The sequence below is a fragment of the Physella acuta genome, unplaced genomic scaffold (assembly GCF_028476545.2).
Source record: "Physella acuta isolate Inbredline_101_S28 unplaced genomic scaffold, ASM2847654v3 ptg000112l, whole genome shotgun sequence".
Classification (NCBI taxonomy): domain Eukaryota; kingdom Metazoa; phylum Mollusca; class Gastropoda; family Physidae; genus Physella; species Physella acuta.
The window spans coordinates 22,174-47,258 of NW_026731632.1; the positions used below are offsets into that span (position 1 = coordinate 22,174).

Genomic DNA, 25,085 nt, shown 5'->3' on the forward strand with positions numbered 1-25,085 from the left:
GTTTCTACACTTCTAGATACTTTTTTGTGTGCTGGAAGTTCCCACACTAGGCCCTGGGTTGTTCTTTCCTTATTTGACGATTCTCTAAAGAGGATGCTTACTAAGTCAGGAGGATAAGTGCTGAACACTAAGGCAAATTAAGACATTGTGGGTATCAAATTTTAAGGGAATTTTGCTTACAAATAATATTTTAACAATTTTCTTTTTTCAAAATTTAAACTGACTACATTAAACCTGATGGGACGGGGTGGCCTAGTGGTACAGAGCTGGACTGCTAACCCTAAAGTGTCGAGTTCAAATCTGGGTTTAAGTCAGTAGACATCCCTGAGTTCACCCAACTCTGATGGGCACCTAACTCATGTTAGGGTAAGTAAAGGTGGCTAGATATAGTGTTGACCCCAATAAGCAGAGGTCACAGAAACAAGTGAACTCTACTTCATTTGCCCTGTAGGCCGTCAGGTTTGAAAGGGAACTTTACATCAAAACTGTCATTATTTAACTTCAAATACATTATTTTTTTTTATTCAACAATTTTTTTTTTACAATTCTTCAATGTATTAGTGTAGACCTGCAACCAGCTCATACAGAACAATGACAAAAATGTGTATTGTTTGCTATTGATTGAATCTGACAATCTATTATAGTATTAATGACGCAAGGAAATGGGTTGTAGCAAATCTTTATTGAACGAATAAATGAATTGATATATACATACATTCACCCAAGTGTGTTACATGGATAACATTTTTCTTTAGTAACTTTTTTCAAATGGTATGTATTAAGATTTTTTACTTTAAAAAATGTGTTAATGAAATTGAAAAAAAAGCGATAAAATAAAAGTATTACCGTACTCGTGCAAGAAGTGTTTGGAAAAATATGTTCTTACAACTATGAACAGAATATTTCATCAAGAGCTGAACACAAGTACATAACAGGGAAACAAAAAAAAGTTTTTCAATAATACTTGCATCATATATTTAAATAAAGGTGCATGAAACTGATAAGCATAAAGAAATTAAAATAACTGTATACCAATGACCACAGGCTACAAGGTAAAAGAAAAAAATAATATTTACATGGTGTCTGGCAAAGCAAACTAACTGCTGACAATTTTGTTAGTGCATTGTCTGAATTTACAATAAGGTATTAATTAACTCAACATATGAAGAAATAGCCTACATCGTTTGATGGCAACACCTAAATCTATTTACAGATTTAAATCATGGCAAAATATTAAACTGTACTGTTGTTACATTTCTAAAATAAAAGCCTATATAATTACTTGTCTATTTACAAATCGTGTAGAGAATAAGGCAGGAAATATTATTTAACAGGCATAACTACAGAAAAATCATAGTATAATGTAAAATAACAATTGTAATTCTAATGTTTACAATTCAGAGTTCATATTAAACATAAGAAATTTAAATTACAGCAACAAAATATTTTAAAAAATGCAATCAGAAATTCAAGAAACAACTTAGATAGGTATAAATATCTGCTAAACAGATGGTTGCAGTTAGTCCATTCTATACTAATAATAGTACCCAAACAAATTTTCTTTCTTACAAGACTGCTGTCTGAATAAAACTTAATAGCCTACAGAATCATATACAAGTATTTCCCAAACTGCACTAATCGGTAGTGTAAATGATAAGGAAGAAATCAGGCTTTATCTGTGGGTTAGAGCCAAGCTAGCAAATATTAGCTTTGATTGCATCCTGCCCATATTTTCATAAGTATAATAATCTAAGTAGATTAATTTCCTGTCAATGTAAAATCAGAAGAAACTTTTTTAAAACACAACTTTTTTAACTAGTTACTCAGAGCAGAATTATATCGTAAGCAACCTCAACTGGGCCCTCACTTCTATTTGTGTTGCTAACATGGAACATGTCGTCTTCAGTTGCAGTTGACACAACAACTATCTCATGAGTCCTCATGTGTTTCTTCAAGCGCTCCTCCGTTATGCATGTTGTCTCACAGAAAGAGCACCTGAACAACTTATCACCATCTGTATGCTTACGAAGATGGCCCTCAAGGTGGTGCTGTCTCTTGAAAGCTGACGGACATACAGGGCATTTGTATGGTTTATTGCTTGAATGACGAAGCAGGTGGACATTTAGCATACTGCGGGTAGTGGCAGCATACTCGCAGTACTCACACTTATACGGACGGTCATTGGTATGCTTGCGGACATGTATGGTGAGGTGACTCTTGGTGGTGAATCCTTCACCGCAAGTGCCACAGCCGTACGGCTTATCTCCCTTATGGTACCGCTCATGGGCAATGAGGGTCCCTTGCTGACTAAAAGCTTTAGGACAGAAAGAGCATTTGTATGGCTTCTCGCCAGTATGGCGGCGATAATGAACTTTTAATGAGTTAGGGTTGACAAACCGACCACCACACAGCTCACAAACATAACTCTTTTCACCTCTGTGAGCGCGCATGTGATAATCTAAGCCTCTTTTCTCCACAAAAGTCTTTGGACAAATAGCGCACTTGTACTGAAGACTTTTATCATGGAGCTTACTGTGATCATCCAATCCTTTCTTTAACCGAAAACCTTTGCCACATACACCGCACACATGTGGTTTTTCACCAGTGTGCACAGAGCTGTGCTTTATAAGACCCCATTTGTCAACAAATGACTTGTGACACACCTCACACCTGTGTGCTTCAGGTCGGTCATGCAGGGTCATATGCTTATTCAAGCTTTGCTCCCTAAGGAAAAACTTTCCACACTGAGAGCAGTTGAATGGTTTAATGCCCTCGTGAGACAGCATGTGGGAATCTAGCCCTCTCTTCTCTAAATACATCTTGGGGCACAGCTCACACTTGTACATCTTGCCAGGGTTGTGCCGCTTTTTGTGATTGAGCAACCCTTGCGGGAGCCTGAAGGCTTTCCCACACACATGACAGACATGGGGCCTCTCACCAGTATGGATAGTCTGATGAGCCATCAGAACAGCCTTGGTCAAGAACTGCTTGCTGCAGACCTCACATTCATAATTCCTCGTTTTCTCATGAATTTTCTTGTGGTTAATAAATCCTTGCTCTCTAAGAAATCCTTTTCCACAAACATCGCAGAAGAAAAATTTGATTCCTCTGTGCCTATCCATATGTTTCTCTAGCTGACGGCTGTCTATAAATGTCTTTGGACACTTCTCACACTTGAACTGAGCGTCTGGAGTATGTGACTTGATGTGGTATTCTAGCCCTGTTCTAAGTCTATAACGTTTGCCACAAAATGGACAACAGTGATTCCTTTCTCCTGTGTGTATTGATTGATGACTCTTAAGGTTGTGGTCACTTACAAACGCTTTGGGACAGTGTGGACATTTGTAAGGTCTATCGTTAGAATGTAGCTTCAGATGAGCCCTCAGGTTGCGGACACTGGCAAAGGACTTGTGGCACAATGAGCAGCTTTCTCTGTCTGCCACATGATGCCGCAGGTGCTTCTCCAAGCTGCTCCTGTCAGTCAACACCCTCCCGCACATGTCGCAGTGGTACTTGTCAACCTTGTTATGGCCTCGTTTGATTTTGTGCTTGCTCAAGGCATGAGGGTGGAGAAATCGTTTCCCACACTCTGAACATTTGAACTGCTTTTCACCTGTGTGCCTACGATAATGCAACCTCAACCCTAGCAGGTTGCTGAAACTCTCAAAGCAAACATCACACATGAATGGCCTCATTTCTTTTCCTTCTACATTTCCTTCATGAGACAACCAATGAGATTTGAGGTCGTATGGTGTCTCTGAAGTAGCATCCCCACAAGTGGCACACATCAGGGATGGTTGGGGATAGATGGCATGGCCCTCGTTATTTCCTGCATCTTCCTCAAATTTAACATCAATCAAAGAAACAGGCTCTAACTCTGTCTCATCAACATTTTCCGGTTTAATAGATTTCATCAATATGCTGCTGATGTCAAGAAACTTAGGAGTTATCTTCACACTGCGTGAGCTTTTTCTCGCAGAACTTGGTGTGCTTTTCATTATCTGATTCGGAGGGGTATATAGAGCATTGTCAGCTGTGGCATTGTTACCTTTTCCTGGTGTTACTTCAGCTTTTTTATTTCCCATAGCTGATGAGGCATCCTTGCTCTTTTTTAAATCCTTATCTTTCAAAGAAACATTTTTCTGGGGTTGGAATCCATTATAATCATCATGCTCTATTTTAATAGTAATTCCGTCTTCATTGTCTAAAGCAGCTCCCGGAAGAGTCTCCACTTGCTGCAAGTTAACTTCGGATATAGCATTCATTATGTCAAATGACCGCTCAGCTGACTTGTATCGCTCATACATAACAATAACTTTTGGAAGTGATGCCTCTTCCAGCTTCCAAAGTATGTAGTTTAATTTAACAATGTCACCTCCTAATAGCCCACAGTTCTTAAATAGCTCTTTAGCAAAGTCTCCACCAGTATCAAATAGTAATGACGTCCCTGCATTCCTTAAAGCTATTTCATTTCCAGTTCCATCTTGAGAGAAGTAAATTTTTGAGTTTTGGAATGTGCTATAAAAAGAATGCCATGAGCTTAGGCAGTTAGTTTCATCCATTTTCAGCTTAGTATGTTTGCAGAAGTAGGTAAGTACAGTATGTTCTTTTTAGATTTCACAGTGGAGAAAATCTGCAGGAAAGAAAAAAAATAGGAATGATTATACAAGAAAAAACATTCAAGATAAAGGCTAAATAATTTTATGATGAATATAACACTAGAAAAATTGGGCTTTGCTTTTCCAAGACAAAGTCGTTGAACAGCCTATAAAATTAAATAATACACCAATCATGGGTAACTGCATATTATCATATGTAGGTGAAGAGTAGTTTTTATTGTAATTGAAAACAGAACCAACATGACGAACTTTTCCTTTTGTAGTCCTCCATTTTTTGAGTCAATTAAATAAGATCAGAGGGTTTAAATAAGTGTAGAGATAACTTTAATGAAAACAGAGTGAATCATAGTAATTGCTTACACAAAAAAATAATTTCATTACAAAAATACAGCAAGCATGACTAAATTGAGACTCGACTTTTTCAATCACTGATGATGGTTCACAAAAAATTTTCATTCTGAGAAAAAGTTACATTGTGATTAGAGCAATTTTTAATTAGAAAATCTAAAAATGGTTCCTAACATGAATTATCTGTTTCAGCCTCAAAATCCTTATTTGCATTGCAAAGTATGTCAGTCTTATCCCTGTGATAACCTCTCATTCTTAACCAAAACCCAGGAAACAACTCTAAGTCATTTTTTTAAAAGTGATTCTAACTAAATTTTTAAATTAATTTAATTATTTCTTTATTTAAACAACACCAATGAAAAGTAGAGATCTATCTCTAACCAACCAGACACTAAATTTAATGGTCCTAGCTCATTTCTGCCTTAAAAAAAACAGCATTAAAAATGTTGGTGACCCACAGGCTAGCCATTCATTACCCTTTGTCCAGGCAGAATTCAAAATATTTTATTAAGATTTGTATCTATTTGATTCTTCTTTTAAAATGTCATTTCAATAATTGTCACTGTCTTGTGTGAAAGGTCGATCCATTTTGTTAACCCTTTGAACCCATAGCGCCTGAATCTTAACTCTCCATGCCCCTGAATTAAATGTACACAGCAGACTCATAGGCCTATATAAAAACAAGATTATTTTTATTATTTGAGCTAACTTTTGTACATGAACTTTTACCAATATTTCAATTTATCCTGTCGTCTGTGTAGGTAGACCCTTCTTTTAGACATAGCAGGGATGTGACCAGACCAGGTATAAAAATTAGGAAATTTTCTTCAGACTAGAACTCAATGCTTTATCTATTTTTTTATTGCAGTTAAAGCAGTCTCACATTGAAAGTCTTGTCTTATTGCAACTTAATGTTTACCTTAGAAACAACTTTCAAAATTTTGTTTGTGTGTGTAAAAGTAGCAATTAAGTTTTAGGGCCTATTTTAACATTAAGCTAATTTAATCTGTACTAATCTAGACTAGTTGTACTTTTGTATTCAATTTTAAATTATGGCATATAATTCTTTTAAACAATGGCATAGTAAAAATGTAAGTCTTTAACCGTAAAGAGACTAGATTTAGGTTAGTTGTTTGAAAGTTATGGTTCATGTAATGGAAAATGAAATCGACCAGATTAGCTGAAATTAGAAAAGATCTGATATTTGAACAAAAATTAACCATTTGATAGCCAACCTACATGGTTATTTTTATGTTTTTGGAATAGCTGTTACGGATCATAATGACGTAGATCTAGATCTAGGTCTTTTTACGAAGATGGCCCTTTATTGTTACCTCTCCTTGTCATGAGCTAGTACCATCAAACCTTATGTATTTGATGGATTTAAAATTAATCTCTATTGTTCATTGGTAGACCTGATGTTTAAAAAAAAAAAAAAATTCAGAATGTGGTTTAAAATTTAGGGAGAATTGCTGTAATTTTTCTTAAAACTAAGTTAAAACGTTAGCGACTTGGGTACATTTATTTTTTTCACTAAGGCATATAGATCTAGATTCTAATTTTCAATTATAACAAACAAATTACTGGAGCTTGAAAAATTTGCAAGTAGAGACTGCCTTAGCGTCAAATTAACACTGCATTGTCACAGGCACACTACCAATGGCCCAATGCCACTGAGGTGGTTTTCAAATTTCATCAACTTGTGGTTTTTAGACTTCATTACTACACGCAAAAGTAATTAATTATAGATATCTACCTGTTAAATATCCAACTCACAAAAACGCAAGTAAATTAGAGGTACTAGATCTATGTGGGCATGTAGGTAACATAAGCTTTATGCTTAAACTAGCGTGACGCCATAAAATTAACCCGCCTAGAATTATGACCTGTTCAAGTAGCCATATTTGCATCAACCGGAAGTGGCTAAGTGGAACATTTTTCGCACTTGAAACGTAAATAATGCTATTTGCACACTTCTTTCGCTTTCGATTTTAGTGTAATGTTTAATCGTCAACAGCTTATGTAAAAACTGAAAACAATGTAATATCTAGATTTCGATCTAGATAGTACTAGAATCTAGTGTCTAGGTTCTAGGTCTAATAATTTATTAATTATGACTAAGATTCTAGATTTGTGGAGTGTTTTTTTTTTCTTTTTAATTTTAAGTTTAACATTGGAAAATATTTATAAATAATATTAAATAATAATATAATAATAATTAATTATTTTTAATTTTAAATTAATAATTATTAATTAATATAAAATAAATTTGTCCGTTGCCATTCTCATACAGTTGTTTATTACAGTTACAGTATGTATATAGTATAGACCTAGTATATAATAATATATACACTAAACACTTGAGTCATTTAATAATTATTTATTGTCATTATAAAATATTACGAACTGACTACTCGGGAAAAAGATTTTTCTCCTCAACATCTCCACTTAGTCAGCAAAAGATAGTTCTGCACATGCGCAGTGAGCTATGGCCAGGGTTAGGGTTAGCGGATAGGGTTGGGGTTAGGGCTAGTGTTCTGCGTTTGTAAACACATGCACGCGCAGTACCATCGAAAACATTGCCGCGATGGCAAGTCGTAGTTTCTCTCCATTGCACATATCTTTTTCCGGCTAGCATCGGCCAAAATATAATTCTGACATTCATAATATTATAATTATAAATTATATTATATATTATATAAGTTAGTTATACAATAACCATATGGATAAATATATTATATAGGGCCTATACTTATACTATACTATCATAATACTAATAGGCCTACTACATTGAGTCCATATATTCAATTATTTATTATTATATTAATAATTAATATTAGTATTTATATTAGTAAAGTAATTAATATTATTAGATCACTACTAATTACTTTGAAAGTAATTACATCTAGTAATTATTAGTTAATATAATTATTATAGTTGATAGGGCGTCGGCGTGGTTAATTCGGTAAAAGCTCATGGCTGCTAAACCGAAAAGTCTCGAGTTCGAACCCTCGGGCAGGTGAGGCTTGTTAGCTGGGGAGAGCCACTCTTCTAGGAGAGACAACTCCAAAATCAAAACAACTGCTGCCTTGTAGTTTTTCTTGGTTGGACAAAGGCTATGGAAGCAAATCCAAAAAGAAAAGCAGGCTGAAATCGGAGTCAATGGCCTCAACGGCGCATAACCAGTTGACATGTATCCTTAATTGTGATGGAGGCGTGGTCGAGTCGACAACAAGCTCATGGTTGATAAATTAGAAAAAATTCTCGAGTTCAAACCCTCTGGCAGATAAGGCTCGATCCCTTCCTACACTAAAAATTAAGAACAAAGAAGAAGATTATAGTTGATAATTATTTGATGATTGGGCATCTTGCACAAGGGGTCAGGGGTACTAGTTAATTTGAAAGTGGCCCAGATTAAAAATATGTTGATGAAACTTTATAAAAGGTTTTGTCGCTCTAGTTTTTTGGTCTAGATCACAGCAACACGTATGAGAAGTATGCTAGTATATATATCATATATATATATATATATATATATATATATATATATATATATATATATATATATATGTCAGCACTCCTCCAATCCAACAAGTACCGTTTACTGCAGTTTTATTTTTAGCGTCATTAAAGTATGTACATTTCCTCTCAGAGTTTACCCTTTCACGTAATAAATGACATTATCTCTTTTCAGTAGTTTGAACACTTCAAAATTTGTATGCATCTGTTTTCCTCCAACACTAAGTACTTTACGTTTTTGTCAGCTAAAAAAGCATGTTGTGAATTTCTTTTGTAAATATAGTGTATTATCAAACACATAAAAGTAGCTGACTTTGAAAAATGACACTGCCCAAGATATTCAGAAAGTTTGTTTGTTTAATAAATAGTTCACACACATTAACAACTATTCAAATAATCCTTGTTAGTTTGGCTCTAAAGAGCTCTGTAATTTTAGTATCCTGGAACACATTGATTATTTCTACCTGTTTATTTTGTGAGTATACCTGTTTGTTCTTATGCATGTAATTAAGATCTAGATCTTGTATATTTTTTAGCTAGATGGACTAATAAATTTGCAATCAATATCAGCACATTTTAGTTATTTATGTGACATTTTCAGTTTTCTTGTCTTAAATTTCTCTTTATTTATTTAGATATTAGCCCATCAATTATAGCAACATTTAATTAAAAAGTTAATTTATACTTAGTTTACATTTTAAATATATTATTTTTTATTTTAGTTAGGAATTAACTTCATGTTATATAATATAAAGATCTGTTAGCTGTATTTATTTAACACTTAATTTTTTTTACTATAAATTATACATTCAGTTTCCTTAGCATGGACTAGAAAGCAGATTAAGAAAGCAGTTAAGTGGTTTGTGGTTAAAAAGCACAATGCTGTCTTTGATATGAACATAAACCCATACAAAGGTAAAGTTGGGCCAGGTTATTTATCAGCTGAGAGAGAAACTGAAATTGCAGTCTCAGTCGCAGAATCTGTATTATACGATGCAGCACATACAACATCATTAAAAAATTTCACAAAAATAAAAAATCAGTCAGAATGTATTTTTGCAAGAAGATCAAAACTTTGGGGATCAATTGATTATGATATGGAATTAACTTTAGGTAAGTTAAAGAAAAAGCATTTCTTGATAGATGAGAAAAAATTCAATGCTCATATTTTCATTTTAGAACTGTTGCTACAATTATCTTGGCAACCGTAATGAAAACTGAAAATGTTATGTCAATATTAACAAAGTAAGACTTGAAAGCTACTTAAATGGAAGAAACAAACACTTTTTTTTCTTACAATAGTATTATGTTATATAAACTTTGCCATAATAAGTCTATTGAAATATTTCATGTTGTCTTTTACCAGAGGAGAATGTTAGAAGGTAAGTTGCTTAATGCTAAAAACACATGAAGGTTAAGACATAGTAATTTATTAAATTTAGTGCTTAAATCAAAGAGAGTTAGTACTTAAATTTTCACTTGGGCGGAGTTTGAAAACTCATTTTTACCAATGGAAAACATTTACAAGCCATCATCTGCTTTTGGGAAGTTAAATTTTTTTAAATGTTCCAGACTTATTGTATTTTCTGGTTGATTGACAATCCAATTCACTTAGCCCTAATAAGTATTTAACAACAGTTGGGAAAACTCATGCCAAAAAATAATCTCTGCATGAGTTCTTCATAAAGTTGACATTATTTTTAAAGAATATTCAATAACATGTATGTGTTTACATAAACCGTTATCTATTGCAGGATTGTTCCCACATTTTACAAGTTTACAATGGCATTTCAAGATTTAAATCTTGATGCATTTCTTTTTGAACTGCCTGGAGAGCTATATGGGGTTAACATTGACGTAAGCATACCACATGTAGGAAATTTTAGTATTATTACTGAACTTACCACAGAGAAGCAAGTTCAAGCATTTATGTTCTGAATTTACCATATTATTGAAATAAATTTGATTATTGATATTAGTGAACCAACAACATAGAAGTAATATACATTTTTTACACTTAGCTTCAATGATTTTACTGTTCTCGTATTTAATGGAAAAAATTTCAGTTAGATATAAATTTCCTGTTTAAAGTTTCTGAATTTTGTAATGTTAAAAATAAAATCTGCAGGTTAACCAAAATTATGATTAAATCTACATTACTGTCAATATTGTATATCTATGCAATATTTCATCACAATATAACTCATTTTTAAGTCTGTAGGCTACTAACTATAGTTGTAAACTACATTTTCAGCTTTGATGGTCTATTAGGTGGATAAAGTAGTCTATGTAACAATTTCACACAAATAAGACTGTAATGAATGATGAATAGGTATTTGTAAACAAAAATTGGTGATGTTTTCTTTCAGATTTTTGGTGATGCTGTACGCAGGGTGTTATGGACTTTAAGGAAGTCAGACTTAAACAGGCAGCGCCAGCAGCTTCTCAAAAACCACAAGAACTTTGACAGCGATATCTTACAAATTCTCTTAGACAACCTCAATGAAGACCCTAAAAAATGGAACAAAATGAGCTGGGTTTTCGAGTTTAATAAAATCACATTTTTTGTCACAACATTCGCCCCATTCTACCCAGAATGCAACTCAAGGTATGCTTTTGGGTGTAAAGATTGCTACATTCTCTTTCAACCTGAGATAGCATTTGCTATCCGAGACCTACCAGATGACACAGCTGAAACTAACTGGGACAGTCCAGTAACAGTTAGGGATAAAATAAGAGTGGCATTTCGTCAAGCAGGTAGGGAATATGAAGTGCCTAAGAAGCTAAACGAGCCAATGGTTTGTGAGATTGTAAAAAAAATTTACCCAGATGATGAACCCATACAATGGTGGTTGCCTGCTTGATTAAAGAATTTTATTGTGGTTTTTTTATTGAGAATAATGCATTATTTATTGAATTATACTTATCAAAATTTTGTGCATGTACTTATTAAAATTATGTGAATTTCTTTATTCATACTGTACTTGTTATTGTTATTATAGTTTTGTTGAGGTAGCCTACATGTTCTAGTTCTATGTTTGTTTAGTTTCTATGCTTGTATAGTGAGACTACAGAAATTAGTCATGAAACTATTGAAACAAGGAATGTAACGTCTGTTATACGTGAAATAAAACATCAGTCCCACTCACTCTACAGCACTGAGAAAACAAAACTTTGAATTATGGAGAATTTCCACAAATAAAAATCAAGGGAAAAAAGGATTGCATCAGTGAAACTTAATTTTGGAAATTTATGAAATTTGCAGTAAATATTTTAAATAAAGTTGTGCGGTATGCCAAAGGTTTATAATGATTAGATATTTGTTTTAAGTTACAAGTGTTCTACTGAGAATTACAGCATCTTCATTCATCTTTTTTTACGAATATTTATATTTTTATATGTGCAATCATGTAGTTGAATTTTTTAGTTGCCTGGACTAAAATGACGAATAGTTATACTCATAAAAATAAAATAAAAGTTAGGAAGAATAAAAATCACAAAATAATTAACAACTGAAGCTATCTTCACATACACTGCAACTGCTACACAAGTTAAGAACAAACCAACAATTTTCAAACTAACATGCCCAACACATTTATTACTTTTCAGGACTATTTCTTAATCTTGTCAGCAGGAAGTTTGGATAACCTTGCCCTCCGTTTTTTACCTGATGTTAAAAAGTAAAAAAAAATAAATCAATGAGATACCTAAAATTATAAAAAGCAATTTATTCTTTCAATCTAATAAAATTAAAATCCTTTGGTGAATTTTAAAGGTGAATATTTTTTGAATTAAGAGAATAAAAAAATAAACTTACTGCTTTCACGAGGAATAGTAGGCTGATTATAAAGTTGTTTCTGTTTAAATTCCAAAGCCTTCTCCAGTGATGTCATCTTAATCTTTGCCACCTGACTGACAGGTACAACTGCTAACTTTCCGGAATTGCTGTAAGAATAGTTGTTACAGAAATTATATAATAACGAGCCGACCCGCAGCATATCATATGCCGCTATTTAGTTGTTTTATTTTCTACTTTTCAGTAATTCATAATTTGTGAATTCGAGAGTACCACTGCTGTCACTGAAAATATTTGCTTTAAATACTATCAGTAGCTCGGTAAGGACGATAGCACCCCTCTCTCCTTTCCCCCAACCCCCCCCCCCCCCCGTGAAAGCAGCCTCCTCTTAGTTACCTCAGCTAAGTTTAAAATCTTTTCAAACTAAATTATCTGCCCCTAATAGCTGTCACTAAACCCGGCTCTATGATTATAAACCTTTAGCATGAGCCACAGCTCACCAGACCATATGGGGGTGCCTAGAGAGGGGATTGCAAGGCGTGCTTACAGCTTGGTGTTTTCTAGGGTATACAAGAAGAGAATTATATATATATAGATACTGTAACATTGGGGATCTAGAGGTAGAACGCCCCTGAATGCACTCAGCTCTGGGTAACTAATTTATGTTACGGAAAGTAAAGGTGGCTGGGAAAAGTGTTGATCAGACTATCTTTTTATATGCCCAGGTCAAGAAACATGAACTCTACTTCATCTGCCCAATGGATCATTGTCTAAAGAGGATTCTTTACTACTTCACTTGCCCAATGGGCCATCAGGTTCAAAAAGAGACTTAACTTCTTTTCAGTAACATACCCAAGACTATGCTTTTGTAAATAAGGCATGATAGACATTGGCATGCTTTAATTGTCACATAATAAATAACTGTAATTCTAATATAAATTTCACTAACCCAATAGGAATAAAATCAGGGCTGCTATTCAACTTTGGACTAGCATCATCAATTCCACTGTCAGAAAGCCTATCCTCTGTTTCATTTATTTCTTCTGTATCGTCTTCATTAAGTCTTGGATCGCTGGGAGGTTTATCTACAACAAAAAGGTATAAATTTTGTATTAACTTAATAACAATTGAATAACAAACCGAAGGTATGAATTTATAAAAGGCCAACAACAAAAAATAGTTCAAAGGACAAAACTGAACTTATGGATTAATTAACATGTTACAGCCCTTCATTAGCCATATCAAATTCTACCACAAAACTAATACAGCATCTCAAATTTTAATTCCAACCAATTTTATGCAGATGAATATTGACTTACATGAATTCAGTAAATTGGTTACCTGTTTTTGGTCCCTTTCTTTTAAATCCTGAAACTGCTTCTAAAACATCTTTAGGTAATTTCCTTGAGCTCCAATCAAGCAGTTTCTTTTGCTATAGATAGATGGCACATATTAGATAAACATAATAAAGATATTTATTGACTACTATAAAAGCAATTTTAGTTTATATTTCTACTAAGTATTTATTAATTAAGACTTATATAACGTTAGTTTTAACACAGCCATAACCCTTTTGTCTTAATAAATAATACAGCAGACAAATGACTTAAGCACAAGAAAACTCTTATAGCGATTTAATATTATTAATTACAAATTATTTTGATTAGAATTATACAGGCTATAGTTTTTATAATCAAAATCACAACTGTAACCAGGACCTCAGATAGTTGTGGTGACCAAAAAAATTTCTTTCACCAATCAGTGTTAAAAAGTTAATTATAAACAATAGACATTGCATTCAATATTTAAGTAAAACAAAGTATATGCTACTCTTCTGTGGGTGCTGTTATCCTAGAATTAAAAGTGTCTACAGTGCATTGGGAAATGTTGACAATTGTAAATGTCTTAACCTTTTGAGTCTTGAAAAGCTCATTTCTCTTCCTTCGTCGTTCTTTTTCTTCATCTTTGCTTTTTCTTTCTGCATCTTTAATACTTTTCAACTGAGAAACACGTTGTTTCTTAACTTGAGTTGCGCTGAATTCTTCTGGTGCTTCATCCTCTAAAAAGATGTGAAACCAATCTTTTGTTAAATTAGATAACAAAATAAATCACACCCAATATGGCATAGATAAGCACAGAGTTATTTTCTAAATGGCACCATGAAAACCAATTCAATTTCAGCCACTAATTACCTACAAATTGGTTATCATAACTGTAGGAAAACCTAGAAAAACGTGGCAGCATCTACAATTAAACAGTTAAGAAGCAGGTGCATACTTGCATTCTTTGACCCAGTTTGTGGAGGATAATTTCTGCACTGAGGGGGGGAATATTTATACCAGTCAGATAATAGAATCTTCGGTAATCTCACGATATTATCTGTTAATGTTTGTTGATTTTTGGTAACATTCGTTACTGTAAACCATAGTTTATTTGACCGTTGAAATAGAAATAAAGTCAAGTGCATTAAATTAATGTTTTAACTTAATTTAAAATTTAATTGACAGAAAATTAGCAACAATTAGTAAATCTAAATATTATTAATAAAGATGAGTAGGCCATAAGTAATTAATGTTTTCTTAAGAAACACAGGAAAAGAACTTGACGAAGATTTGAGACAACTAGATCTAGTCTAGATTCTTCAGGTAAAATAAGACGATTAGATTTACTAAAGCTAAAAGTATTAAGAAGAATTGGAATCTAGAACAATGTTTAGTAGCAGTACTAGCAGCAACAATTTGCACATACACTTAAAATAATTAGAAATACAAAATAATTAGCAAAACAGTAGGCCTATTTTTTAATTTAAATTGCAACTAAAATCATCAATCAAACTATGCACATTTTTAAACATTATGTATAAAAAATAATATGGTGGCAAATAAATGATGGTTTGATAAGTTACAGTATTTGCGGTGGTTTCAGGAACGGCTCGACAGACTGCGCAATGGTTTTACTGTTTTTTACTGCTGTGCAATTCCGGAATAGTAACTGATGCTAATGCCAACCCTGTCCCTAACAGTAACACTGCCTAACCCTAACGGGGCTAACCCCATTCCTACACGCCTAACCCTAATTAATTACTAATTAGTAGGCCCTAATTATTAAAATTTAGTAATTTCTAATTCTAACAAACTAACAATGAAATTAGTTGAGATTATCATTTTACTGTACTACAGTAACTTATACTTTATACTATACTAACAACTCAACACACCAATTCTATTTAATCGGACATCGGTATCTAAATTCTAAAATCATCCAATTTTATTTATTTTTTAAGCCTGCGGCAGGTAAGTTGTTAGTTGGCCGTTCTGCTTCACAAGTAAAATGTTCAGTTTTTTTTTATTCTAGATTAATTTATAGATTCTATCTAGCTAATAAATAACTAGTCTAGATCTATATTGTGATGTATACCAGAAGAGCTGTTTAATGGATCCATGTCACAAATTGTAGCTTTTGACTAGGTAAATGCAGCAAAATTCAAAACATTTAAAACTGAAAGTAGACTAAAAAGGATTTTGCATGTGTAACAAATTATTGTTGACGGAAGTCTTGCTTTCCTGGCACTTTTTTAATCTATAAATGCATTGAGCTACCAGGATGGCTTTTTTTTTCTTCTTTTACTACTTTTAGTAATTTTAGGGTCAGTTGGTTTCGGGAGCTTTTTTTAGACTAACTCAGTATCTACTAGAATCTAGATCTCCCAAAAATATGAATATTGATCTAGATCTAGATCTAGACCCTAAAAGTAATTTAAGTTTTTTGTATGCTTTCAAAAGGTGTTGAGAAAGCAGGCTGTTTTAGATCTATGTCCGGTGCTTTCAACATTGAAATGCTACCTTAATTTTAGAAATTTTAGTTTAAAATTCCACACTAAACGTAAAATGCTTTATTGATTAATAAAAAAAATAGAACAGTTATGGTTGACCACCAAGGTGCTGGTAATTTATTAACGCTAGGTTTGGCGAAAAATAAAATAGTTCGTCTGTGACGTATACTTTAGTCTCTTCATGAACTCATCGTTACCCCAAATACACGCATGTTTTATATTACTTGGGGAAAAACAAAAGCGACCCCATTGACAGTCTAAAAAAGTAATGTTCTTATGTAACCAAAGTGAATTCACAATACCCCTTAACCGTAAAGGGAAAAATTATGCACTTAAATGCACGATTTCGTTCTTACATTTGAAATCTAAAAAATATTAACTCGGTGAGGAATAGGCTTAGGGTTAATTTGATCTTTTTTAAAAACATTTGAAAGCATTAGCCAAATATAGATCTATGATTTATAATTTATGGGCCTATGGATGCACTATTCTCAGAAACCTATTTTCTGGAGCTATTTCATCATACTACAAGTCTCGAAAGACATTTTCTCTGGAGCCAATACATCATCGGCATTTTTGACATGAACGTTTGTGATGGGTCTTTTTAATTAGATTCGGTAACGGTAATGCACAGAACTTTCGCAAGCTGACAAAATGCTTATGAATTTATAATAAAATAGTAATCTAGCGAAATCAAAATTGTATTTGTATAAAAACAAACACACGTCACGTGATTATCATCCCTTTTTTTTTTCCTCTCTCATTTAGCCTAGCCTATTTCGTTCCGGAAGAAAGCTAAAAATGGCGAAGGCTATGTATCTCGAGCATTATCTTGACAGTAATTAATTGCATTTTCCTCGTCTAGATTCAAACATTTTAATGTTTATTCTTAATTTATGTTACATTCTTCTATGTCGTTTTACAGAAATGTATAATATTCAATGATTAACTTATTTTGTATGTATTCCTTTACAAATATTGTAAGCGCCGTAGTCACTGGAAAAAGGATTTGGCGCGCATCCAAATTTTAATTATTCCCCCGTCTCATTCACTTATCTGGCCCAATCAAACTTATCTAATATTATATTACTAATATCTAGATCTAAAATCTACTAAGTCATTGCCTAATTCGACGTGTTATAGGCCTAAAATAAATAAGGCCTTAATAAATAATCACATTAGTATAAATTATTATAATTATAAACTATGAAGTAGGCCTAATTCTAGTTTTACCAGTAGGTTTATTCATGAAAAATTTATTGTCATAACTGATGGGGGGGAAGGGGAGAGAAGAGAAATAGAGAGAGGAATGTGGAGTTTGAATACAAATGTCAAATAAATAGGCTAATAAAAAAAGATCTAATAAATTAACACAATAGAAGGAAACTTGAAATCAAAATTGGGGGGATTTTTTTCCAACTAAGCAGGCAATTGTTGAGGGTTTTGTTTGTAGTAAAGTAAAGCAACATGATAACATCAGTATCAGGGATGGGGGGGGGGGGGGGGAGTAAATAGGACTTTCATTTGAATAATGTTTAATTTGCCTAATGGTTTCATTATAGGTTTAGAGTCACTGCCTGCTGAAATGCAGAGAAATTTTAATTTAATGAGAGATCTAGATCAACGATCACAAGGTGGGTCTAATTTTTTAAAAATATTTTGCCAGAGTTTTATTATTTGGGGTACAAGATTTTGTGCTTCTGAATGCTAATTTTTAAACTCCTGTTTGCAGACCTGATGAAAAAAATTGACAAAGCAGCTACTGATTACCTGAATAAAGTTCGTCACATGTCCCCTGAAAAACGTACAAACCAGCTGAACCAGATCGAGTCCATGTTTACCAAAAGTCGCGAGTATGGTGATGATAAAGTGTCATTAGCGATGCAGACCTATGAAATGGTTAGCTTATTTTCTGTGTAAAATCTCTTTGATGATAAACGGTATTTGAAATAGCTGTTTAAATTAAACACTATGGGCATTACATTTGGGATATTATAGAACCATTTGTGTATTAACAGGTATTGAGTACTAAGAAATATGAGTCTGAATATTCTGCAACATTTAGCATAAATTATACTTTAGCAATACTGAGGAATGACATTCAGCATTGTTTTAAAAAAAATCATCTCTCCCATTATTGATTTAATTAATTTTTAAAAACCTGCTGATTTTTCATTTTATTCACACACAGGTAGATAAACATATACGCAAACTAGATGCTGAACTAGCCAGGTTTGAAGCAGATTTAAAAGATAAAAGTTCTGGACGTAAAAAAGAATCGCCAGAAGGGAAAGCCGCAGGCAAAAAGAGTATGTGATCTTAAATGATTGATGTTTATTTTATTTTTTATTTAGGTTAAGTGTTAGGAGCTAAATTAAATTTTTAAGCTGTTTATCTCTCCAAAATACTATTATGCATAAACCAAAGGATATTTTAAAGTTTATTATATAAAATAATTTAACCAGGAGCTTATGTTACCAGGATTATCGATAAAACACAAAAAAATTATTTTATCAGATGTAATTTGTATTTTAATAAAAAATTTAGGTATTGTGCAAACTACTGAAAAATATCCTTATGTTAATGCATATTTAACAGTAAGCGGACAGGGTAATTGCTTTTTTAAAAAAAAAAGTGATACAATCTTTTCCAGAAAATGAAAAAGATAAGAAAAAAAGAAAGAGCAATAAAGAAGAGTTTGAAGATGAAATTCCAAAGAAGAAAAAGAAAAAGGGGGCACAGACAGAGTATGTAATGTTTTACACACTATAACAAATAATACTGTTTTGTAGCTGTGACTATTTATGTTAGTGATTAAGTGCATATTTATTTTTACCTTGGTTTCTAAACTAAGGCTTTATTCCATTAGATTAACTTAACATTGTTAAGAACATATATATGCAAACTCTAGATATACAAAAACATTTGAGTTAAGAAAAAAATTACAATAGTTTTTGGATGCTTTGGCCACTGCTAATAATTTAAAAAAATATAGTTATCTTAAACCGTTTTTTAGCCTTTTTATTCCTTTAGCTAAAAGTACAAAAACTATTATTTTAAGTGAATGCTAATATATAACCAACTAACGTTTTTAATAATTTTCTTCCTGTGTAAATTATGAAACTGTTTTTTAACATTTATATATTGCTTATACAATTTACTAGTACTGATTTTATTTATTTTTACTCTGCCAATTTATGTCCTCAGAGAAGAAACTGAAATAGCAGCAATTAGTCCATTCCCCTTGACCACTCATCCATCTGATGTTTTAGACATGCCAGTAGATCCGAATGAACCCACATACTGTTTGTGCAATCAAGTGTCATATGGTGAAATGATTGGTTGTGATAACCTAGATGTAAGACTTACTATTTTGTAGCTTGAAGTTAAGCTTTTCTTATTTTGATAAAAAATTGATAGTAATAGCATTATTGTCCAAGTTTTTTTTATTGTTGATAGTTTGAGATTATAGTTAAATTAAATGTTTATCTTATACATTATTCTATGTTATCGTGCAAACATTTCCTCTTGTAAGGTCTTATACCTAGAGCTTTGTGTAAGTAATATTTAGTCAGTTATTCCTTTGAAGCCCCTGTGGAGCTAAAGGTAGCATCTACTTCTATACCTCTACACCACACTGTTTTGGGCAACTCTCTTTACTTTAGCCCAGCAGCCATTGCTTCTCATAATCATAATACATAATAATCTTATTTTTGGTCCTTCTATAATTCAAGAAGTATTCTTACTGAAAGACCTTTGTACATTTAAAAAGTACTTTTTCAACTATTTTTTTCAGTGTCCAATAGAGTGGTTTCACTTTGCCTGTGTTCAACTGAAGACCAAACCTAAAGGAAAATGGTATTGTCCAAGATGTCAAGAAGAGAGGAAAAAGAAATAAATTCATCTCCAACTCTGGTTTGATTGTGTTCAAATTTTAGGCATTGATAAATAATAACAATGTTGCTTGTTGTTTTTAAATGATATTATTCATACTGGTCTAAAAACTTTCTATTAAATTTACACTTATATGCCGGTAAGATTTTAAAAGCACTTGTTTTAGAAAGCCTCTTAGATTGTGTTAGAACTTTGTACAGGTTTTTAAGATTTCTTTAGCAAGTCAATTTACAAATTTGTTATCCATTTAAGTTTGGGGCTTTTGATTTTAAATAACTGTAGTGATTTATTAAAGTGTCTGTACTGTAATACCTGCTTGCAGACTTCAGTTTTGTAACTTGAAATATATTTACAAGAAGCAGAAAGATAGTTTGGTTGATTATGGATATTTAACTGCATTTTCTAATTGAAATTTTTATCCTAAACAAATACTTTTGTGTAAATATGCTATTTTTACCAAGAGTCATTTTAACATTACTGTGATCTTGAGTAGATGAAATGCAATGCGTGTCAGTGAAAATGCGAAATTGTACAATGAAGCTTTAAAGTACTTGTTTTGTTGGAAGTAATTGTTTGGTTGGATGTTTAACAATTTCTGTTGTTAATGAATTAATTGATTCATGTAATTAGTAAGTTAAAAATCAGTGTGACATTTGATTGGAAAGTCTGTGTGATTACTTGGCATAATTGATGATATATACTAATGAACAATTCATCCCAAGGGTTGAAAATGTGAAAGAGAACAAATGATTTGGAAATTTCAGTGAGCATGAGTAACAATATGTATATTACTTGTTTTTTTATTTGAATGTCACTAGAAAGTATTACTAAAAATACATAATTTTGTCTTATTGAAGTACTATATTTTCAAATGTTAATTATTTTAAAAATGGAGTTTTATTATTAAATTATAAGATCTGTTGTATAATAAGTTTTAATATGTGCGAATGCATATACTATATAAGATTTTAAGGTATTGTTTATTTGGTAAAATTGGTTGAAATCTGAAACATAACTGCTTATTCTTCAACACCTAAGTATTTCACTTACATTTCCTGTTTCTTAAACAAGTATCAGTAGCATTTTTTATGGCTTTTTAAGCTTTTAATGTTGTAGTTTCTGTACAATCTTAAATGCTTTACGCAGAAGCATGACATTTATTTTGATTGATGTACATTATACTAGTTTTTAGATCAATTTAAAATGTTGCTAATGTACTTACTATTTAAATTAATGATAGATATGTCTATTCAGACATTTTTGAAGTTATTTTAATTTGAGAAAAAGTAATGTAATAATAAAGCGAAGGAAATCCTGTCAAATTCTTTAAAGAAAGTCTTTAAGCTATGTATATACAGTGTAAATAAAGAGGAAGAAATATCAGAAAAAAAAGTGTTTGATTATTTTATAAAGCTTTATTTACGAATTTTATGTTTAGACATTGCCAATAAATTAATACAAATAATTTTTTGGCAGTTCTTTGTTTGTACATTTTTAAAAAGTTAATCTATTTCCTAAAAATATATGTAAAATTACTAAAATCATTTTTTTTTACTGTTCAGTTATCAACAGCTTTACATATTTTGTAAATGGACTCATGTAAAAAAAATCAACCAACTTTTGTTTTTAAGTCAAACACATGTAAATTAAATTTTAAGTTTATATAGAAATAATACTTTTTTCATATATAGGACTTGTTAAATAACATACATATTATTATTCAATATCTCACATTTAAATTCTTTTGATAACATTTTTTTTATCATTTTAAAAAAAAAGAAAGATTGACTAACTTGTTTTTTGTTTAAAAACTTAAGTTTTAAAAAAATTAAGTATACTGTTTAATTAAAAAAAAAACTACTAAACATATATGGCTATCTTGTTCTTTGTGGGGAATTTTTTTTCAAATTAAGAGACATTGTTATATATAATTTAGTTTAATAGTGAGGATAAATAAATTTTAACTTCATATTTTGTTTAGTTTCTGGTATGCCTCTTACAACAAAACTATAAATGTTAAATAATTTCTAGCTAATATGAATATTTAAAATAATCAAATACTACTAAAAAATACTGCAGGATAAACAGGAGGTATTCTTCTTACAAATATTAGTTTTAGCAACATAGTCACAAATATATGCATGTTTGAAGTAACTAGGGGTATCACACTACGGCGGGCTGAGGTCTAAGTGACTGATCTACATCGCCTGCTACAATTTCTGCCTGTAGTTTCTCATTTGCTTCTTCAAGCCTCTGCTTTCTGTGGAATTCTTTTCTATGTTCCATTCTTCAAAGAAAAAGAAAGAAACCGTTATAAACAAAATTATAAATGTATAGCTGTAACTACTTGAAATGTGTTTAGTAAAGGTATGAAAATCTATTATACTAAGTATACTCACAAATCAAATACAATTTCAGGCCTGCTTCGCAGCAAATACTTGTCGGTGTATTCTGAAACTTCAGGCCATTTGGAAGCTTGGTGCTTCTGGTATGCCTGCTCCATTGATTTCAGCTGATCATAATCAGCAAAGGTTTTTGACCTGATGTTAGTTAGAATAGCTGTATCATTGAGTCGATGAGTGGAGCCAAACCAGGTGTTGAAGTCTAGAGATCAGTAAATGAATACAGAAGTTAAAAACATTTTATGAGTTTAAATTTTTTTGCAAACGTCATAATTCCAACAATCACTATCACTTTACATCTACCAACCATAGTTTTTTTTCTTGAGATTCAATCTGCTTTGTATTCATATAATTGATTGTATTGATCTTACTTGGATTTCTCTGATCATAATATCCCTGGCCAGGTCTTCCATGCTTCATAACAACAATGGAGGGCAGATTTGTAGGGGGCCTTTTGTATACATCAATGTTTAGGTACCTATGAACATCCTCATTTTGAAAATGACTGATAGTTCTTTCACCTTTATAAAAAATGTTTGATCCATTCACTAATATATAATTTGCATTGAAGTGTTACAAATTTGCTCAACACAGCTGACCATTAATTTTGTAAATTTAATAACTTCTTTGGGTAAGCTGACAGTGAGAGTAAGAAAATAGTATTGATGCTGATAAACAATTTCTAAGAATGAATAGTCAAAATGTATTGAAAATTTTTTTGTTTAAATTGCGTTCAGTAATGACTTCTTAAAGAATATTTTATTTATGATCTTATCGTGAGGCTTTAATTGAAATATTTTCTTAGATCTAGTATTTGCCAGCCTTTCAAATAAAACAACTTACCTGTTTTTGATGGTCCCCATCGTAATGAAGCACCAAGACGACATGTGTTGTGATCTTCTGGGGGGTCTCTCTGCCACTGTTCATCTATCCAACAGTGCGGGTGGGAACGAGGTGGTGTGTCACGAAATAAATACTGGCTTGTGTTTGTAGCATAACGTTTCATGGGAGCTGGATAAACCACTTTATTTCTGTCAGACATAGCATTTGGATCTTCAAGCATGAAGAATGGTGTTGCATCCTAAGAAACAATCAGAAAAAGAAAAGACTATATTTTCCAAAACTAATCTTATTACTAGTAAAAATCAAAGCTACAAAATAATACTTACGATCTAAATATATAGTTTTAACAAAAATTAATAATTGATTAATATCTTAAAACCAGCCTTTGACTAATAAAGCATGTTTTACCTTTTTCAAGTTTTTTATCTGCAAGTCAGTAAGAACTGTGTATGGATCATTGGGAGTTCTAGGCCTTCCTGAGAGCATGTCTATCTCCCTTAGTGTGGGTGCATTCTTCCATCTTAAAAGTTAGGAAAATGTTATTACACACGCTATAGTAGATTCTAATCAAAAGCCACCACGCTCATTAATACTAATAACCCCCCAATCTCCCAACCGCCCATGTTTAGAATAAAAGGTTAAATTTCTATTCCACTGTTAGTAGATGGCCGGTGCTAAAAAATGTTTTATTGTTAAGTTACTAATCCATCTTTATCTATAGACATATCTTTAATCCCCTATAATCCTATAATCTATTTACAATTTTGGACTATACTGGTAAGCTTAAAAGAATATGTAATAGAAAATACATACGGATCCGGTTTTGTAGGTATCATGGAAGGTTTTAAATATTTGTCTGTGTATTCTGATACATCTTGCCATTTTACACACTTTTTACCACAAGCTTCATGATCCATGATTAGAGATGTAACTCTCAGTCTAAACAGTGAAAGTCTACAGAGATTTATTAAATTACATTTTATTTATTTATTTAATTTATTATAGGCTATAAAATAGTATAAACTAACTATTAAATAATTAAATTAATAGTGTTAGTATATTTTATTTATTATTTTAATTTTGAAGGGATTGAATATGAAATGAAAAATTGCTTTTCAATTTTAATTAGTAATTAGTAACTTCAAGTTAGTGACTTAACTTTGGATTTTGATCAAGTAACCTTTTAACATTTTTTTAACTTCAATCTAAAATATTATTAAAATAATCTAAATCTAATACGTTATTATTATTACAATAGTAATAATCACTACACTACACTACTCTCTGTATATAATAGTATATATATATAGTAGAATCTATATACAAAGTAAAAATACTGAAAATACTACAATACTACTTTTTACTAGTAATGGCAATTCTGAATAAGTAAGGTGAACAGAACCCATGAATACAACAATATTTTATTAATTTTAATGTCTAGGTTACAGATACAGTGATATTTTAATTTTTTTTTTAAAGTACAGTTACTGGTCAGTTACAGTGAGTACACTACAACGATACTACAGTTACTCACTACTCAGTGACTGACATGAGTCTCTGAACTCTGAGTCTGAATCACTGAATCTCTGAGTTATCTTCTTAAGTTAGTAAGTAATATACCTTACGTTTACCTTAATATTATTATAATAATATTAAATTAATATAGAATCTACTTAAATATAAATAGTATAATAAGTATTCAATACAATAAATCTTTTAAAACTTAAATTAGACGTCAATTTATTATATATATTTATTACAAGGAGTATATCAACAAACCTAAACCGGAAACATTAGAGAGGCGGTCAGAATGTTGCTTAGACGCTGTGGTG

At 31.8% G+C, this 25,085-nt stretch overlaps 5 protein-coding genes across 12 annotated transcripts; 2 read left to right on the forward strand and 3 right to left on the reverse strand.

Annotated features, from left to right (window-relative positions):
- Positions 1-573: 573 nt before the first annotated feature.
- LOC131934558 (zinc finger protein 271) lies at positions 574-6,876 on the reverse strand. 2 transcript variants are annotated; one of them, XM_059290610.1, is made up of 2 exons: positions 6,854-6,876; positions 574-4,633 (listed from the first exon to the last, which is right to left on the reverse strand). In XM_059290610.1, the coding sequence occupies exon 2, from the start codon at positions 4,560-4,562 to the stop codon at positions 1,824-1,826; it is 2,739 nt and encodes a 912-aa protein (XP_059146593.1). In that variant the 5' UTR covers positions 4,563-4,633; positions 6,854-6,876; the 3' UTR covers positions 574-1,823. The 2 variants fall into 2 exon arrangements, with proteins under 2 accessions (XP_059146593.1, XP_059146592.1); XM_059290609.1 differs by having other exon boundaries at positions 6,724-6,870.
- A 71-nt stretch (positions 6,877-6,947) lies between these two features.
- On the forward strand, positions 6,948-11,681 carry LOC131934559 (uncharacterized). Its single transcript, XM_059290611.1, has 6 exons — positions 6,948-7,061; positions 8,662-8,961; positions 9,300-9,599; positions 9,853-9,868; positions 10,241-10,343; positions 10,856-11,681. Exons 2-6 carry the CDS (start codon positions 8,808-8,810, stop codon positions 11,348-11,350), a joined length of 1,068 nt encoding a protein of 355 aa, XP_059146594.1. The 5' UTR covers positions 6,948-7,061; positions 8,662-8,807; the 3' UTR covers positions 11,351-11,681.
- Positions 11,682-12,063: 382 nt separating this feature from the next.
- LOC131934560 (uncharacterized) lies at positions 12,064-15,852 on the reverse strand. The gene is made up of 6 exons (XM_059290612.1): positions 15,700-15,852; positions 14,193-14,341; positions 13,624-13,714; positions 13,232-13,367; positions 12,304-12,431; positions 12,064-12,153 (listed from the first exon to the last, which is right to left on the reverse strand). Exons 1-6 carry the CDS (start codon positions 15,722-15,724, stop codon positions 12,098-12,100), a joined length of 585 nt encoding a protein of 194 aa, XP_059146595.1. The 5' UTR covers positions 15,725-15,852; the 3' UTR covers positions 12,064-12,097.
- A 1,019-nt stretch (positions 15,853-16,871) lies between these two features.
- Positions 16,872-21,486, forward strand: LOC131934563 (inhibitor of growth protein 5-like). 2 transcript variants are annotated; one of them, XM_059290620.1, is made up of 7 exons: positions 16,872-16,952; positions 17,677-17,748; positions 17,847-18,013; positions 18,306-18,423; positions 18,750-18,861; positions 19,322-19,472; positions 19,911-21,486. In XM_059290620.1, the coding sequence occupies exons 1-7, from the start codon at positions 16,916-16,918 to the stop codon at positions 20,010-20,012; spliced, it is 759 nt and encodes a 252-aa protein (XP_059146603.1). In that variant the 5' UTR covers positions 16,872-16,915; the 3' UTR covers positions 20,013-21,486. The 2 variants fall into 2 exon arrangements, with proteins under 2 accessions (XP_059146603.1, XP_059146604.1); XM_059290621.1 differs by having other exon boundaries at positions 18,768-18,861; positions 19,911-21,474.
- Positions 21,487-21,865: 379 nt separating this feature from the next.
- Positions 21,866-25,065, reverse strand: LOC131934561 (uncharacterized). Of its 6 annotated transcripts, none has more exons than XM_059290618.1 (7): positions 25,033-25,052; positions 24,067-24,192; positions 23,662-23,773; positions 23,254-23,491; positions 22,782-22,931; positions 22,408-22,612; positions 21,866-22,295 (listed from the first exon to the last, which is right to left on the reverse strand). In XM_059290618.1, the coding sequence occupies exons 2-7, from the start codon at positions 24,168-24,170 to the stop codon at positions 22,172-22,174; spliced, it is 933 nt and encodes a 310-aa protein (XP_059146601.1). In that variant the 5' UTR covers positions 24,171-24,192; positions 25,033-25,052; the 3' UTR covers positions 21,866-22,171. The 6 variants fall into 6 exon arrangements, with proteins under 6 accessions (XP_059146601.1, XP_059146599.1, XP_059146602.1 ...); XM_059290616.1 differs by having other exon boundaries at positions 24,067-24,207; positions 25,014-25,034; XM_059290619.1 differs by lacking the exon at positions 25,033-25,052 and adding an exon at positions 25,014-25,022.
- Between the last annotated feature and the right edge of the window lie 20 nt (positions 25,066-25,085).

Excerpts from the sequence above, each read along its gene's own strand:
- LOC131934558 (XM_059290610.1), bottom strand. The coding sequence starts at position 4,562 with ATGGATGAAACTAACTGCCTAAGCTCATGGCATTCTTTTTATAGCACA.
- LOC131934563 (XM_059290620.1), top strand. The coding sequence starts at position 16,916 with ATGGCGAAGGCTATGTATCTCGAGCATTATCTTGACA. Across the intron at positions 17,749-17,846 it reads TCTAGATCAACGATCACAAG|ACCTGATGAAAAAAATTGAC; the intron begins GTGGGTCTAATT and ends TCCTGTTTGCAG. Across the intron at positions 18,424-18,749 it reads GAAAGCCGCAGGCAAAAAGA|TGATACAATCTTTTCCAGAA; the intron begins GTATGTGATCTT and ends TAAAAAAAAAAG.
- LOC131934561 (XM_059290618.1), bottom strand. The coding sequence starts at position 24,170 with ATGGATCATGAAGCTTGTGGTAAAAAGTGTGTAAAATGGCAAGATGTA. Across the intron at positions 23,774-24,066 it reads ATACCTACAAAACCGGATCC|ATGGAAGAATGCACCCACAC; the intron begins GTATGTATTTTC and ends CTAACTTTTAAG. Across the intron at positions 22,296-22,407 it reads CCTGAAATTGTATTTGATTT|AATGGAACATAGAAAAGAAT; the intron begins GTGAGTATACTT and ends TTTTCTTTGAAG.
- LOC131934560 (XM_059290612.1), bottom strand. The coding sequence starts at position 15,724 with ATGGATCCATTAAACAGCTCTTCTG. Across the intron at positions 13,715-14,192 it reads AGCTTTTCAAGACTCAAAAG|CAAAAGAAACTGCTTGATTG; the intron begins GTTAAGACATTT and ends ATCTATCTATAG. Across the intron at positions 13,368-13,623 it reads AAGAAAGGGACCAAAAACAG|ATAAACCTCCCAGCGATCCA; the intron begins GTAACCAATTTA and ends TTTTTGTTGTAG.
- LOC131934559 (XM_059290611.1), top strand. The coding sequence starts at position 8,808 with ATGACACTGCCCAAGATATTCAGAAAGTTTGTTTGTTTAATAAATAGT. Across the intron at positions 8,962-9,299 it reads TATTTCTACCTGTTTATTTT|TTTCCTTAGCATGGACTAGA; the intron begins GTGAGTATACCT and ends TTATACATTCAG. Across the intron at positions 10,344-10,855 it reads TATATGGGGTTAACATTGAC|ATTTTTGGTGATGCTGTACG; the intron begins GTAAGCATACCA and ends GTTTTCTTTCAG.